This window comes from Takifugu rubripes, chromosome 15, assembly GCF_901000725.2.
Source record: "Takifugu rubripes chromosome 15, fTakRub1.2, whole genome shotgun sequence".
NCBI lineage: Eukaryota > Metazoa > Chordata > Actinopteri > Tetraodontiformes > Tetraodontidae > Takifugu > Takifugu rubripes.
This window is the reverse complement of record NC_042299.1, coordinates 10,636,091-10,651,493: the sequence shown is the minus strand read 5'-3', so window position 1 is coordinate 10,651,493 and position 15,403 is coordinate 10,636,091. Positions and strand designations below refer to the sequence as shown.

Here is a 15,403-nt window from a genome sequence, read left to right as displayed (position 1 = left end):
CTGTGCACCAGTTGGGAGGTAAATGTTTGACAATAGGCAGTGACTCTGGCAATTGTCAAACTGTGTGTGTGTGTGTGTGTGTTTGTGTGTATGAGAGTGAGAGAGAGCATAAAGGTATCATAAATCTAGTATTATTGTAAGGCCTCAGTTATGTGACAGCATGTGGACATGATGGCTGTGGTGTTGTTGTTGAGCTCTCTCCCTCTCTCTCTCTCTCTCTCCCACACACACACACACACACACACACACACACACACACACACACACACACACACACACACAGTGAGGAGTCTCCCATGGTGCTCTATCCTGCTGTCTCTATCCAAGTATTTTCTTTGATCAGAGAGACGATACTGATTAAAAGGAATGATGTCTGTCGTGACGGCAAATATATTCACAGACAAAAGGGGGGACAATGTGGCATCTCCCTCTTTCCCTCCCTCTCTCCCCTCTCTCTTTCCCTCCCTCTCTCTCTCCAATTTGTAAAGAAACCACCAAAAATACCAACAGACTGCCATTGGAGGAACATCCAGCTCCACTTGCTGTCAACAAACATCTCCCAAATGAATCCCCTTTAAGTGGGCACCTAAACACAGGTTGCAACTGTTCACTGTTATGGTCCAAATGTTCTTTTAAGAGGGGAGAAAAAGGGGTTTTGACTTGAGAGGAACTTGTTTATTTTAAAGAAAACCTAAACAGGTCAGAGATGTAAAGCAGCAGGGCGAATTTGTACAAATCTGTATAGCAATAAACCTATATGACAACTGACAAAGGGCTCCAAAACTCAAGTGTGACGTGCTTCCAGCACCTGTGTGTGACAGTCAGCAGGTGTCCATCCCAATATTTACCACTAAAATATCTAACATAATTTCATCTGCCCCCAAACTAAAAAAAAACATGCTGGACTACTGTAAATGAGAACCCTCAAGCATCAGTTTGTTTAAATGTTACAACCGTGTGTGTGTGTGAGTGAGTGAGTGTGATACAGATCAGGTAGCGATGAACAGGACAGCAGAACCTGTCTCCTCCTTCCCCTTCATCTCTGTTTAACAAGTTCATTTATTCATGAAGATACACACACACACACACACACACACACAAACATACACACACTCGATCGGATGACAGCGGGACAGACTGTTGACAGATGAAAGAGAGTTCCTGAGCTGTAGTTAAACACTCTGTCAGCACACGCGGCTGCGTGCAAACGTAGAAAGTTGAGATGGGGCGAATGAGCTGCTTTGTTTTTTAGATTTATAGATTTTAATTATTAAATTTCAAAAGAGAGGAGGGGCATTAATTATTCATAGATAGCATGTTAATTGGCTCTTGAATATTCAAAACAAAACACGGCCATGCATATTCAGATGTTTGAAGAGAGGATTAGAAAACACAAATGAAGAAAAGCTTTCCTAATGAGAAGAACAGAAGAAGAAGGAGAAGGTGCTTGAGAGAAGAAGAAAGTAGCAGAGGACGAGGAGGAGGCGGTGGAAGGAAGCGAAGAGGAGGACAGAAAAGCAGAAGGAAAATCGAGTCAGGGGGGTCTTTTGTGTTTCCTGCATGATGGATGACAGTGTTGCCTAAACGAGCTAAATTAGAAGCCTTTTTCCTGCAACTCGGTTGAAATATTATCAACACGCAGCAACTTTAGCGAAAACACACGATTCAGCCGCGCACGCTGACCTTGACCGACAGAGTCGCCCCGTTTTTGGCAGCGCCTGTTCTGTGGCAGGCCAGGATATATTCTGTAATTAAAACATGAACTGAAATGCCTTTATACACACCCACTGCTGCACACACACACACACACACACACACACACACACATAGGCACACAAAGGCACACTGACACACACCCAGTTAATGGCTTTAATTAGCCGGGCATGCATCCGGTCTTGTAATTAGCTAATAACAGCAACATGGCTGTGGTTAATTAGTGGTGGGAGGTGCTTGTAAATTAGTGACACCATTATTGAACCAGCAGCACAAACAAAATCACATATTTTTCCTATAATCAGCAGGTTTTTGTCACGTAGTCGTTTGAATAAAACAACATTTATCACAAGGCTGTGAATTTGTTGCAACTGCGCTGCGGCGGCTAATCGCGCCTCCTCTCCCTCCGTGGTTCCGTTTTTCATGATTTTTATGTGTTGTCCTGCCGCTGTGATGTCTACAGAAGGCAAGAGGAGCGCGCTGGTTTACACTCCTTTAAGGGACATTACATCGTTTTAGCCTAATCTCTCATTACACATGAAAAGGAGCAGATTATTTGAAGGGCTTGTCATCCTCCCTCTCCTCTCCTCTCTTCATCCTCCTCATCCTCTGTTTAATTGGTGCCCCCTCAACCCGTTAATCAAATTACTTTTGAACAAAAATTGACAGTTTTCATTAATTATAAAGGATTATTCTAATTGCAATTCAAATTTATTCATTTCCAACAGACGGCGCTCAGTAATATTTCAGTGAATTAGCATATTAAATGGAGTGGTTCTTACATTAATTATGATAATGTATGCATGTTGCCTTATTTGGACTGAGTGAGCCATATGTGTGCCACACGGACAGTTTGTGTGTTTGGGCGCGCGCGGGTGTGCGCGCACAGGTGAGGGAGCGCCAAAGCATTTAATTTGTTTGACAAACATAGCAGGAGTTAAATCCACCGACCCGCCACGCACTGTACGTCTCCCTCCTCTTCTTCCCTTTCTCTCCAGTCTGCTCCCGTCCTCCCGACCTTCACTAATTACCGCCGCAGGCTTAGGTCAGATGTTAACCTTTGCACCGCCGCATAGCAATAATTAATGAAAGAAATCAGCAATAAAAATGATCAATTCGCTGTTGCAGCATGAGCTGCGGTGCCGAGTAAAGTTGGGAGTAGTTTTGATGTCTTTTTGTTCGCAGAAGTTGCTAAATCCTCTTTCCCAACAACAGGAGCAGGTTACAAACTAGCTCGTCCGCCTCAGCCTGCTGCAGTTACCTGGCTTCACCACCTGGGAGCTCCCCTGGGAACTACTTTCCCATCGGGCTTTTCCCAGGTGCATCTGCAGCCCCAGCAGGAACCGAGAGGTGAAGTTATTAATAAGCAGCTTAATTACGATGTATGACGCCGAGGGTGGCTGCAGGTGGGGAGGCAGCTCTGCTCCCATGCAGGTGTCGCCTGGTTCTGCCACCTGTGTGGAAAGAGAGAATATTCACACGTTCAACGTCTTCGTGCCGCAGACAGAAGAGAGGTGGTGTTGTTAAAATGAGCCTCAGACCTCTGACCCAATGCTGAATCACCGCTCTGCATGTGTGTGTGTGTGTGTGTGTGTGTGTGTGTGTGTGTGTGTGTGTGTGTGTGTGTGATGAGAGAAGGAGTGATTTAGAGGGAATCAGACAGGAGGAGAGAGGAAGAAGAGGTTCCCGTCAATGTTACTTCCTTCATCACCCCCCATCCAATGAAATATTTGTGAGAGCAATGACAATGAAGACATCTCTCTCTCCCCGCCTGCCTTCCTCTCTTGTACTTATGAAGGCAGTTTGGAAAAACTGTGTGTGTGTGTGTGTGTGTGTGTGTGTGTGTGTGTGTGTAAGCTGGAACTACAAGAACAGTTGTGTGTGAGAGACAGATAACAACAAAGAGAAGTAAAAAGGAGAGAGACCACTTGAGATCGATTTGAGGTGAACTGTGTGTGTGTGTGTGTGTGCGCGCGCGTGTGTGTGTGTGCGTGGGCATGCATGTCAAGCCCAGAGCTACTGATCTTTTCGAGGCTCCCCCTTCACTCATCCCCCCCTTCCCTCCCCTCCTCTCTCCCCTCTGTCCCTCCTTCCACCTCTCCTCTCTCCCCACTCCCAAATCAATCAGGCTCATCTATAATTCAACAGTTTGCCTTCAGCCTTTAAAACTACAGTAACCCCCCCCCCCCAACACCCCCATCCCTCCCGCCTCACTTCAAGTGTCCACCCCCCTTTTCTCTGCCCTTCTGACTCCTTACCTGCCTCCCCTGAAACTTGTGAAAATCTAACTTTTGAAGGTACCTATTTCATACTTTCATCCCATTAGCTTCTCAAACTGGCCCAGTCCTGGTTCCCATCTCACTGAGGGGGGACTCCAGCCGGCCTTATGAAAGTGACAGTACTCTTATGTAATTACATGATAATTATCAGTCATATTGCGACTGTTTTGCCATCAGCAAGTGTAAATAAATTTTTAAAATGATGACGTCATACCTTTTAAAGAATGCCCTTTGGGGTTTAATTGCACAGTTTCCCCCATCACGGATGTTTTTTGTCCACAAATCCTGAGCTCTACTCGTTCGTACATCGCCAAAGTCCATCGTCATACGTCTGATCAAAACCTGACAAATGTTGCCCATCCAGCCTGAGCAGATAGCATCTGCCTGTCAGTCGGAGCAACGCGGCGCTCGTCGCTAAGCGGTGCCACCAATGTCAGCGGCACACGCAACAGCGACGTAATGACACTTAAACACGTCGACTCTTTGGGTTTCAGGACCGGCAGACAGAACGGGGCCCCACGCAGACATCACAAGGGGCGGCTAACGGCACCCTGGCCTTTTCCGTCATATAAATATGCAGAGATGACAACAATCATAGCATGAATAGTAATGATAACAATAAGAAGCTAAGCCCTCTTCATCATCGTCATCATCATTACCATTCCTCCGGGGAGAGGAGCAATGATTGGCAGCTAGCTGGCAGCTTGTCTTTTTTCTCTTTTTTTTGGCTGTAGCTCAGCTATCAATTACCTCTGTGCATATCAACCATCATTATGTAAAATAACTCCACTCTGCTCTGCTCAATTCTCTTAAGTCTCGTTCCCTCGCATAACTCTTTCCCTCTCTGCCATGCAACCCCCTCTCCCTCTCAAGATGCCTTTTTTCTCGCTCTTGCACTCTATTTCACTCCCAATCACCTTACTTACCTTACCCTTCTCATCCGCTCCCTCGCTATCATCATGCTATTGCACTTTTATACTCTTATTTTATAGTTACAGCTGCTGGTTTTAATCTGTATAAGGTACATTTTTGGTGATCCTCAGGTTAAAGTGGTGTGAAGATGATTATAACCTTCTGAGTTCCCTGTTTGGAGCAGTTGAATGTAATTTAAATTAAGCTGTTTCTACATAAACATCCTGTTTATGTCGCTTTATGAAAACTATACCTCAGTTTACCTGGCACTCTGAAAATAACAACTTTTATTTCATGGACTGTCCTGCAACCCTCTCCCCCTCCCCTCAAGGCCTTTATCAGCAAGCCACATCTCTGCTGAAGTGCTCTTGAACACTTCAGAAAAAAAGCATTTCCTCCACAGGAAGCAATAGATTTGCGCGTTATTACTGCGATAACAGTCGAGTCGAGGGCGTGATAGTATTTCCTATCCTTGTTTTTCCTACTCCGAAGCTAAGCGGCGCGGGGCCCAGGAATGCTATCTGATGTCATCAAATTAAACAATAACAAGCACTCAGCGTAAACAGGAAACAGGAAGTTGATCTCTGAGAGAGCGGCTCATATTATTCGCTGCATCGTGGCGATTAAAAGGGGAAAATTGTTTAAGTTACATTTTTGCAGGAAGAGAAATGAGATATTTCGCTTTTCGTTCCTGTGCTTCTTCTCTGCAGCCAAACGAATCGTTTACTGGCCCGAACAGTCGACGCACAGGCGATAGCAAAGTGTATCAGACGCGGAAGAAAAAAAAAATAGCAAAAGCTCTGCCGAGAATCTTGGCAGGCAGGTGAAACCTGACATCTGAAGAAAGCAGCGAGACAGAGGAGGGAAGGGGAAAAAACACTGATCTGTTGTTCAGTTTGTCTGTACTAACTGACTGCTCTCCCCACCTGTCTGTGTGTGTGTGTGCAGTGGTGGGTGTGTGTGCATGCATGCCTGCGTGGAGACCATCCGTGTGTGTGTGAGAGAGGTTTTTTTTTTTTTGCTTCCAAGGCAGCAAAGTTATTCTTGGCTCGGTAGAATAGCGAGTCTTCAGGGAAAAAAACGGACATAGACATTCAGTCCTGGACACACACACACACACAAACACACACACATACACAGCTGGAATTTCCCCAGATGTCACCCTTGCCCTGTTGGCATTGTAACTCCTCAAACGACAGAAAAGTGAGACAAAACTCCCACAATCCCCCTCCCTTATTATTTCTATCGTTGATTTCTATGTCGGGGCCGATCTCTCCTCTTCTCTCCGTTACTTCCTGTCTCTCTCTTCAGGTCTGTGTTAGTCCTATATATTAAATATTAATGTCAGTTGTGCTCTGAGCCATAATTGCCATCTCAGCCTCTGAATAATGGATGCAACTGTGCTGTTCACCGCTACACCACAGTTAACCGCCTCAAAAATCCAGCATCCGACTGTGGTTTACAGACTCAATAACCTGGCATCTCTGCATGGTTGATTGCATTATCACAGGATTTCTTTGTTTCAAATGCCTAAATTAAAGGTTACGTCTCGGCTCCAGCGCTGCGGCAGGACACCACTGGACGGTCGTACTGGCAGGAATAAAATTAGCCTGACGCTGGGCTGAAGGGCTGTTTACAAAGTCGGCAACTGGAAAAGGAATGGAGGCAGCTTAGGAACCTGTGCCTTTTCTGTTCGAAGGAATTCCTGTTGAAGGAGAGAACAATGATGTCAGATGGGTTCATTAGAGCGACCCAGGCAAATATTGCAGTGTTTGCCATCCCGCCGTGATGCAGTATTGATTATAAAAGCCCGTCGTGTAAGTAACCCAGCACGCTCGGCCTCAGGGATCATTTGCTTATAGTCATGCAGTTGTTGGATGATTACAATAAGGATAGTACAGTTTCTTCATTATCGAAAGATTACTTGTCGAGGAGGCCAAAATTGCTGTTGTTCAACACCATTTGACAATCAAATCAATCAAAATAACAGTTAAAACAAGTATAAAATGATTTCCACCCCTTTTTCCTCACTGATTACTACAGCTCCTGCCGGTTGTGTGTGCGTGTGTCCGTGAGTGTGTGTGTGTGTCTGTGAGTGTGTGTCTGTGTGCGTGCGTGTGTCCCTCTTCGTGTTGCTGCGTGCCCAACTGGTGTCAGGTCAGCTCTCTGAGTGTGGTACTCACGCTGTAGCAAAGGTCAACGGCGCTGTTATCACTTGAACATGATCGGGGCTCGCAGGGAGGACTGAGATCGAGGAGGAGGGGAGAAGTGCTCCCCTCCCCCACAGCCATTCAGAGCCTTATAATTGCCCAGTTTAATTGGAGGCCTCTTAACGACCGGCGACTGGTCCAGCCAATCAATTCACACAAGGTGCCTGAGTGTGTCCGTGTGTGTGTGTGGGGGGCTGTAGTTCTTCTTTGTAGCAATGTTGATTAAGCCAGATGGGGTCAAGTAAAGGGGGAATAGGAACACAGACATATACTGCATTAAAATAAAGTATGTTCTGCTGGAAATCAATGAAACTAAAACCTCCCTGCGGGAAATAGATGACGCAGCGGATGGAAATTAGAAAATCAAGGGGATACAATCAGATATTTAAAAAGATAATTATAGAGGAGGGTTTGGGGAATAAAGTGATGGGGAGAAGTGACTGATTTTCATCCAGTGATCGGGAAATATATATATATATATATATATATGTGTGTGTGTATATATATATATATATATGTGTGTGTGTGTGTATGTGTATATATATGTGTGTGTGTGTGTGTGTGTGTGTGTGTATATATATATATATATATAACATACATGTATAATAATTTTTTTCTTCTTGTTAATGTGTTGGTGCCTCCTACTTGCTTGTGATGGTGACTGATGGTGACTGATGGTGACTGATGGTTTTCCGTCATCGTGCCGGGTTGGTTTGTGGTGATGACCTGAGCTGTGTTTAACCCAACTTAGAGCTGCTCGCTCGTTGGTGCCATATTTGATCTCTGTATGTTGGTCAAAAGCAGGTTTGCCTTTGACTCTTAGATTCTTGGTCCAGGGACTTCAGGCATATTTGAAATTCAACATCTATGCAACCTGTTACAAATATGCCCAAATCTAAATCATACACCTTTGCTGGCGTCTTCCAAAGCGTTTTAAAAACATCTGGTTCGGCTTATTTCATCAAATACTCCCTCTTGTTTTATCAGTCCTCCCGTGTTTTCCTCAATAACTGTTCTCTTGTGTTGCTTTGGATGCTGCAGAAACTTGCTCATCTGAGATGAAGCTGATCACTACCCACATCTCCATAGGACAGTGTTGTTTTGAGAAGTGCGTTTATGTAATTTTGGTGGCAGAAAACAGCCAACAAGATGATACAACCAGGATCCAAAGCTACAGCTTAAATCTGAGACTGAAGAAACATAATGTTTTATAAAAGAACAGTGGAGGAGGAGGTCCACAATATCATGAGTGCTTCTGTTTTGTACTTCCAATGAGCACACTTTAAACTAAGTACAATTAAGTTCACCATCGTTACATATATATTTTCATGGTCTTCTTCCGTTTTAAAAGGTCCACGAGATTCACATTTCCACCTCTTCCTTTATACAAAAATGTACAGTGGTGGGTCGGCAAAGGCGGTCACGTTAACGCTATGTTAGTGTTTTGAAAAGGACTAGACAGTGGGGGGTCAGCAGAGGTCACCGTGGCTGTCCTCAGCTGTGATAGGCTGTCACCCGGGGGGTGAGGGGTCAACATAATTAGGCATCCAGAATCCCCGCTTTGGTGTTCTAATGAAGCCTGAGCTCGTTAATGCAGAGTTTTACACCCAGACCTGCCACTGGGCTGTGCTGCACCATCACACGTGCACATGCACTCACATGCACAGCACATGCGTGAACGCACGCGTGCGGGAGTGCACACCTCTGCTTTGTTCTGGCGGTCCGGTACAAAGGCTGTCATCTTTAGATCAGCGGTGCACCAGGCTCTGCCACAGGGGAATGGAGGAAGCGCAGACGTGATAAAAAGTTTAGATCCTATAAATTAAGTATAGAGTCTGGAGGCAGAGCTGTGTGTAAAAGAAATGTAGCAGCAATACTGGAATTACTCTATATTACCATGGAAAACATAAACAACCTATATTAACAGGACTCAATTGGGAAAAAGCTCATGTGCACAATGCAACCTATAGATATTCAATGCACGTATAGGCTACTCCTCAGTATTGTAGATGCTGTATACGCTGTATGTTACCAGTCTGCTGTAATGGTGTATGACATCATGTGTTTCTCTAATTCTAGTAAAATCTTTAAAAAGCAAATGGTTTTTGACCTTTATTCGTGTGCGGAACGTTTATGAATGTGCTGTTGCAAACGTAAACCAACAGATGCACACACACGCACGCAGATGTAACCAGCAGCAACTCTGTTATTGTGCGAGTGTCAGCCAGCTGGCTCACACCAAAACACAACCTGGATGTGTTTGTTAGCTGCTGATTGCCATCTGCGTGTTTGATTTGATCTGGAATATAGATCCATGACATATGGTCACGTTTTAAACACCTAATGTCAACATATTTTTTCCTCTCTTCATGGCAGGATTAACATCAGGAAACACCTACAGCTGTATTAATGTGTTCTAACCATTGTTTAAGGGGGGAAAAAAGGATATTAACCACAACACATTTATTTTATTGTATTTATAATTACTTGTGACTGTTATCTGAAGGCTATTGCTAAATTCACATGGTGCTAATTAAGAAAATCATCTGCGATGAAGGTCGAGTCTTTGAAAGTTTGGAGCCAGAAAACTGAAGGTCAAACTTCTCAAACTTTATCTGGCTCTCAGTCGCATATTTTGAGCACTTTTGTTGGAACGGGCTGCTTTATTTGCCTTCTTGTATTTCAATCCAGCGCCTTCATGTGGCATTTCAAAGCATTCTCGGTTGGTGTGGATTTAAGAACAGAAAAACACGCTCCAAAAGGAAATTGAATTTGGCTTTCCAACAGTATGAAATATTAATTCCTCTATCTGTCTTTGCTGTTTGCTGGCTAAGCTGAGACGGCGGTTGTGCATCCTGCAAACAGGTGTAGGTTCATCTCAAATATCACTTGTCCTGTCTGTCTCTGCAGGTTCTTCCTCAAGTTTTTCCTCAAGTGCAACCAGAACTGTCTAAAAAATGCAGGCAACCCAAGAGACATGAGGAGGTTTCAGGTAAAAAAAACAACTCTTTTCCTCTGTTTTCTTACTATAATAATGCTTGAAAACACACAACTGCATAGAAAGAAAGCAGGAATGAAAGCAAAGAGGACAGAATAAAGTTGTGACTTTGATTTAGGGCTGTGCGGTCTTTATTATTTCCTTATCTTCTCAGCCCCAACACAGTCAGGAAGACACCACTTCAGTCTGAGTGGTGATACGGGATGGCCAACAGATACAGATAGATTTATTACCAAAGTACATGTGTGTTAGAGTGTTAATGCACATTACCGTGTGCGTACGTGTGTGTGTGTGTGTGTGGAGGGAGGGGGGAGGGACTGAGCTGTAACTCTGTGAGAGTGTGACAGTATCGGTGCCTCTAATTGTTGGGCTCTATTGTAGTGGAACCAGAGAAGACAGCTCTGTTTCATTGGGAGATAATTAAGGGCCGGACCCATCAGGAACTGTTGAACAGAGGAGGATAGACACACACACACACACAGAGCCATAGAGACTTAGTGTGTTCAGAGTGATGGTAATACTGGTGATAACGGGTTACATTTAAAGAGCTTTTCACGGTTTTAATTCCTCATTGCCGTGATCTGCAGCCCCTCCAACTTTGTAATTCCTCTGTTTCCCCCCCTTTCCTTTGCTCCCTTGTGGCGTTCCCTTCCGCCCCTCCTCCTTCCACTCCCAACTCTCTCTTTTTTAATCTTAATAATCACTTATAACCCCCCATGGCGCCTCCTCCTACAGGTGGTGGTTTCCACAACAGTCAGCGTGGAGGGTCATGTCCTGTCAGTCTCCGACAACATGTTCGTCCACAACAACTCCAAACATGGCCGACGGGCCCGCAGACTGGACACCGTTGAGGGGACTCCTTCTTACCTAGAACACGGTAAAGAGTCTGTCCGTCTGTCTGTCCGTCCGTCCGTCCGTCCGTCTGCGCACACTATGAATCTGAGCCTGTAAGCAGCATGGCCACCAGATGGTTGATGGGTTAATCCTATCAGGTGATTCCTGCCTCTCCATCTGGCTAATCCAGCTCACCACACACACTTTCCCTTACACCCACCCACACATACACACACACACGCGCGCGCACACAGTGATGTGGTACTCTGGCCATGTATATGTGTGTTAATGTCATTACACTTTTATAAACAAAGCCAGGCCATAAGAAGTTATTGTAAATCAGCTTTATTATCATGCACACACACGCGCGCGCGTGCGCACACACACACACACACACACATGCAAGCGCAGTTGGCTTTTGACAGATGAGTTTTTGTTGTCAAAAGATTGGATTGGATTTACACACAATACTGTCATGACATCGATGTGCCATAAAGCTGATTGTATTCAATATACAGATTAGATTACTGTAAATGCTCCATACACTATTTAGTCTCAGCCTTCTTTGTGTTTTTTTGTTCAATTTTCATTTCATATTCAGGACAAAAATCCAAGTATTTGTTCAGAGTAACAGTCTGTGTAATTCAGTTTCTGCTGCCGTGCACAGACCCATTTGGGGGCTGGTTGTTTATGACCATTCTGAAGATTTCATTGGTATGTTCCAACCTGGGAGTGTTATTTCCTGGATGTCAGCACACGTCCAAGTGTCCAAAAAAGACAAAAAAAAAAACCCAACCCAGTCTGAATCAACAATGGTTCGTCCTGGAAAAGAAACCCCAAACGTTGCCTCAGACCTCAGCACTTATTTGCAGTGTTTATCCTGTCATTTCGCTCAGGAGAACAAGGATGAACTTCTTTTCGTGGTTTCAAACACTTCTTTTTCTTCTTCCAGGAACACCTCCCTGCATTAAAGCCATCAGTCCCAGTGAGGGGTGGACCACAGGGGGCGCTACAGTCATCATCATCGGAGACAACTTTTTTGACGGCCTTCAAGTCATCTTCGGCACCATGCTGGTTTGGAGCGAGGTCAGCTTCCCGACAATCGCCATCTTGTCTCCGTGTTGTTTCAACCCCTCCGCGCTGGTTTTGCCTCCCCAACGGCGATCGTAACTCAATACCAAAACACACTTTTCCTCACGGCCGGAGCTCTTAACTGGGTGTGATGCTGCGAATGCTTGTGTTAATGTTTGTCTTAATGAGGTTTGCCCCTCTCGTGATTCCAGAGACTACAGCCGCTCCCTCACCCACTCTGTCTCCTTCTCTCTGCAAAACCGATCAAATCAGAAGATTCTGATAGCCAGCGGCTTCGTGCTCACAAAAACACACACTCTGAGCTCACTATCAGACTTTCCCCCCAGCGCGGCTCCTCTGCAGAATGTTTATTTGTCTTCTGACTCCACTCACCGTGTGCGCCAAGCGACCGTGGCTCCTTTCCAACAACAACACCGAGAGTGTGTGTGTGTGCGCGGCGTGTGTGTGTGTGTGTACATGCTGGCATACATTGCTGAGCATGTGTGTTTAGAGCTGAGGGGTTTGTTTACTGTGCTGAGAGCCACACTTACACTCACTAACATGTGTACAGAGTCTCAGTTGAGTTCAGACTGACTCAGCTCTCCTCGCGCGTTCCTCCGACCGGCTCCTAACGCGCCCCTGCCAAGCAAACGTCTCATTTGTGCTAAACTTGATTATTGATTCAAACTTTGGAGAAATGTGTCAGAGAAAGTTGCCAAATTATTTCCTTGTCTCCAGCTGCCTTCCCCTGATTTTTCATCTAGCAGAAAAATCTGAAATGACAACCTCCTTGTAAATATTGGCGATGCAATTAAAACACACAAAAACAAAACGACCTTCAAACAATCACACATCAAATTAGGATCAGGAAGCTGTCATAGGACTGACGTAAAAGAAATTCCAGATGTAACCAGAGCCCGTTTGGAGATTCTTTTCACCACATTAGATAATATAAATGCAACCCCCTCCCTACCCGACCACAAACCAGACCTTAACAAAAGCTGTTGTGTTCATGCCCGAAAGAGGTAGAAATTTTAGCCTATTGAAAATGGAGGATTATTTGCTGCAGCTGATTTATAAAACGGTGTAAACACAATAATGCAGCTAACCCAAATAAAGACTCTCTACATCTATTGGCAAACAGTTATTTCCACTGACTGCAGGTTTTGGTAGTGGAACAAATAGTGCATGCATTGTCCTTCTGCACGAGGCGCTTTGTCCTGATCGGGTTGTGCTCTTGCCTACTGACTCTCCAGCTGATCACGCCGCACGCCATCCGGGTCCAGACGCCACCCAGGCACATCCCCGGGGTCGTTGAGGTCACTTTGTCTTACAAGTCTAAACAGTTCTGCAAAGGCACACCAGGACGGTTCATTTACACAGGTAAGTCATGTGTGCACGTATACAAGCACGCCTTTGCATGCTCGCTCGCTCGCTCTCTCTCTCTCCGTGCACACGCGCATGTGTGTGTTTCAGTTCATTCTCAGGCCAGACAGTGTTGCACTAATGACTGCAGATTAGTCAACATTAATGACCCGCTCTCCTTACAATGCTGCCATAATCAGAGGCTCGTTAAGAGCAGCTACAATTAAACAGTCTGCTCTTTATGGCGCTCCATACTGAAACTATTAGGGAAATCATCCAGAACACCCAGTTTACAAACACACACACACACACACACACACACACACACACACACTCAAGATTGTTGGCTGTGAATTAATGTTTTCCTTCGAGATTTACCAAAAGAGGAAGGTAGGAAAAGGTGTGTGTGTGTGTGTTAGTGTGTGTGTGTGTGTGCGTGTGTGTGTGTGTGTGTGTGTGTACACATACATGTGGAAATGGATGGAGGTGATGTGATGTCTGGTATTGATCCGCTTTACATGGCTCCATCACCATAATGATGATGTCATTCACACGAGAAAGATGGGAAGAATTGTTTTTTTGTGTAAATTCTTTGGGGTATGAGACATTTAATGACCCAATCCAAGAAAGATAAAAGTGAGGATTTAAACCTGATCAATACAGAAGAATAAAGAGACTTGTGTTAAATTGTGACTTTTAGTCACGCTGTCAAATACAGCTTAATATATGCCTGAAGGAAATTGCTTTTTTTTTGCGATCTTAAACCTGGATTCCAGCAGCCACAGGTATCAAGTAGATTTAAGCTGTTCTGTGAAATACAGTGGAAAAATAACAGAGCTTGTCGTCAAAGATAACTTATTCAGTCCAAGCCTGAAGCAATAATCAGCTTTGAGAATGCCAAAAACCTTAAAAATTTTCAACAAAATGGCCAAATAATGCCGCAGTAAAGGCATTTTCCATCTATTACAGCCATTACGGCACGAGTGTGTTTTTGTTTGAAGTGTGTTTTCTGACGTTTAAGACCGTGAGTCTGTCTGATGCCGAGAGTTTGCAGCTCCTTTGTAGAGAGAAAGAAAGAAAGCCGTTCGGCCTCCTTCAGTCAAGACATCTTTGGTCCGGCCCCGAGGCCAGCCAGCTTGTAACTGGTCCGTCTGGTGTCTCACTGCATGTCCTATTGGGTGCAGATGACCCGCCGTGACCTCTTGATTGGCTGATGGCTTCAACGTGTGTCCCAGGAAATATGATCCGCTGCTGCGGCGGCCTGACCCCGTCTCAAGGTTGACGTCTCTTTGGAAGTCGCCGGTGAGAGGTCACGGCGGTGAAAGCTGATTGGTTCCTGCGGTTTCTCTGTGCAGCGCGCTGCGGTTGCCTCTGGGTGCGAGGACCCGGCAATTAAGAGCGCTCAGGAGCCCCCACGAGGCCCTCGATCGCACACAACTTAAACACACACACGCAGAGTGACGCTTGCGGAGGGTCATGTCTTACACAACTTCCCACACACACTTTTCAAATGGGGACAGGAGTTGAAAGTAGTTGTAAATCAGAAAGATATGAGGAAAAGATGGCTGGTTGTCTGGTAGACAGATGGCTTACACACACATGTGCCCGTGCGTGCACACACACACACACACACACACACACACACTCAGGTTCCGCATGGCGGCTTCATCAGCCTGCTGGGAAAAATTAACATTCTCGACATCACACACTTCTATGAACATGCAAATGTACAAAGTGACAATCAATGCATTTTCACACATCTTTCAACGTGCACAGGACACGCACGTGCACGTGCAACTGATTTATTATCAGTGCGACCGCTTCATGTTTACATTTGACTTTTTGCAAGTCTCTGCAGAAGGGTCAGAGTTTTATACTTCGCAGACACTGAAACAGAGAACGAGGGAAAGTGAAATATCGAAGAGACAGATGGATGAACAGACACATAAAAAGAGAGAGACAGAACGGCGGACTCTAAAATCCAGATTGTAAAGTATTGATCCGGTCATAAGTGGATCACA

At 45.0% G+C, this 15,403-nt stretch overlaps 1 protein-coding gene across 2 annotated transcripts in view; it reads left to right on the top strand.

Annotated features, from left to right (window-relative positions):
- Positions 1-15,403, top strand: part of LOC101073234 (transcription factor COE1-A-like) — a 54,640-nt gene that overhangs the window by 26,732 nt on the left and 12,505 nt on the right. For both annotated transcript variants that reach the window (XM_003970997.3, XM_011611394.2), the window contains exons 7-10: positions 10,025-10,106; positions 10,848-10,989; positions 11,899-12,032; positions 13,274-13,400. In XM_003970997.3, the coding sequence (XP_003971046.2) occupies positions 10,025-10,106; positions 10,848-10,989; positions 11,899-12,032; positions 13,274-13,400 (485 nt within the window). The remainder of the gene's footprint in view (positions 1-10,024; positions 10,107-10,847; positions 10,990-11,898; positions 12,033-13,273; positions 13,401-15,403) is intronic.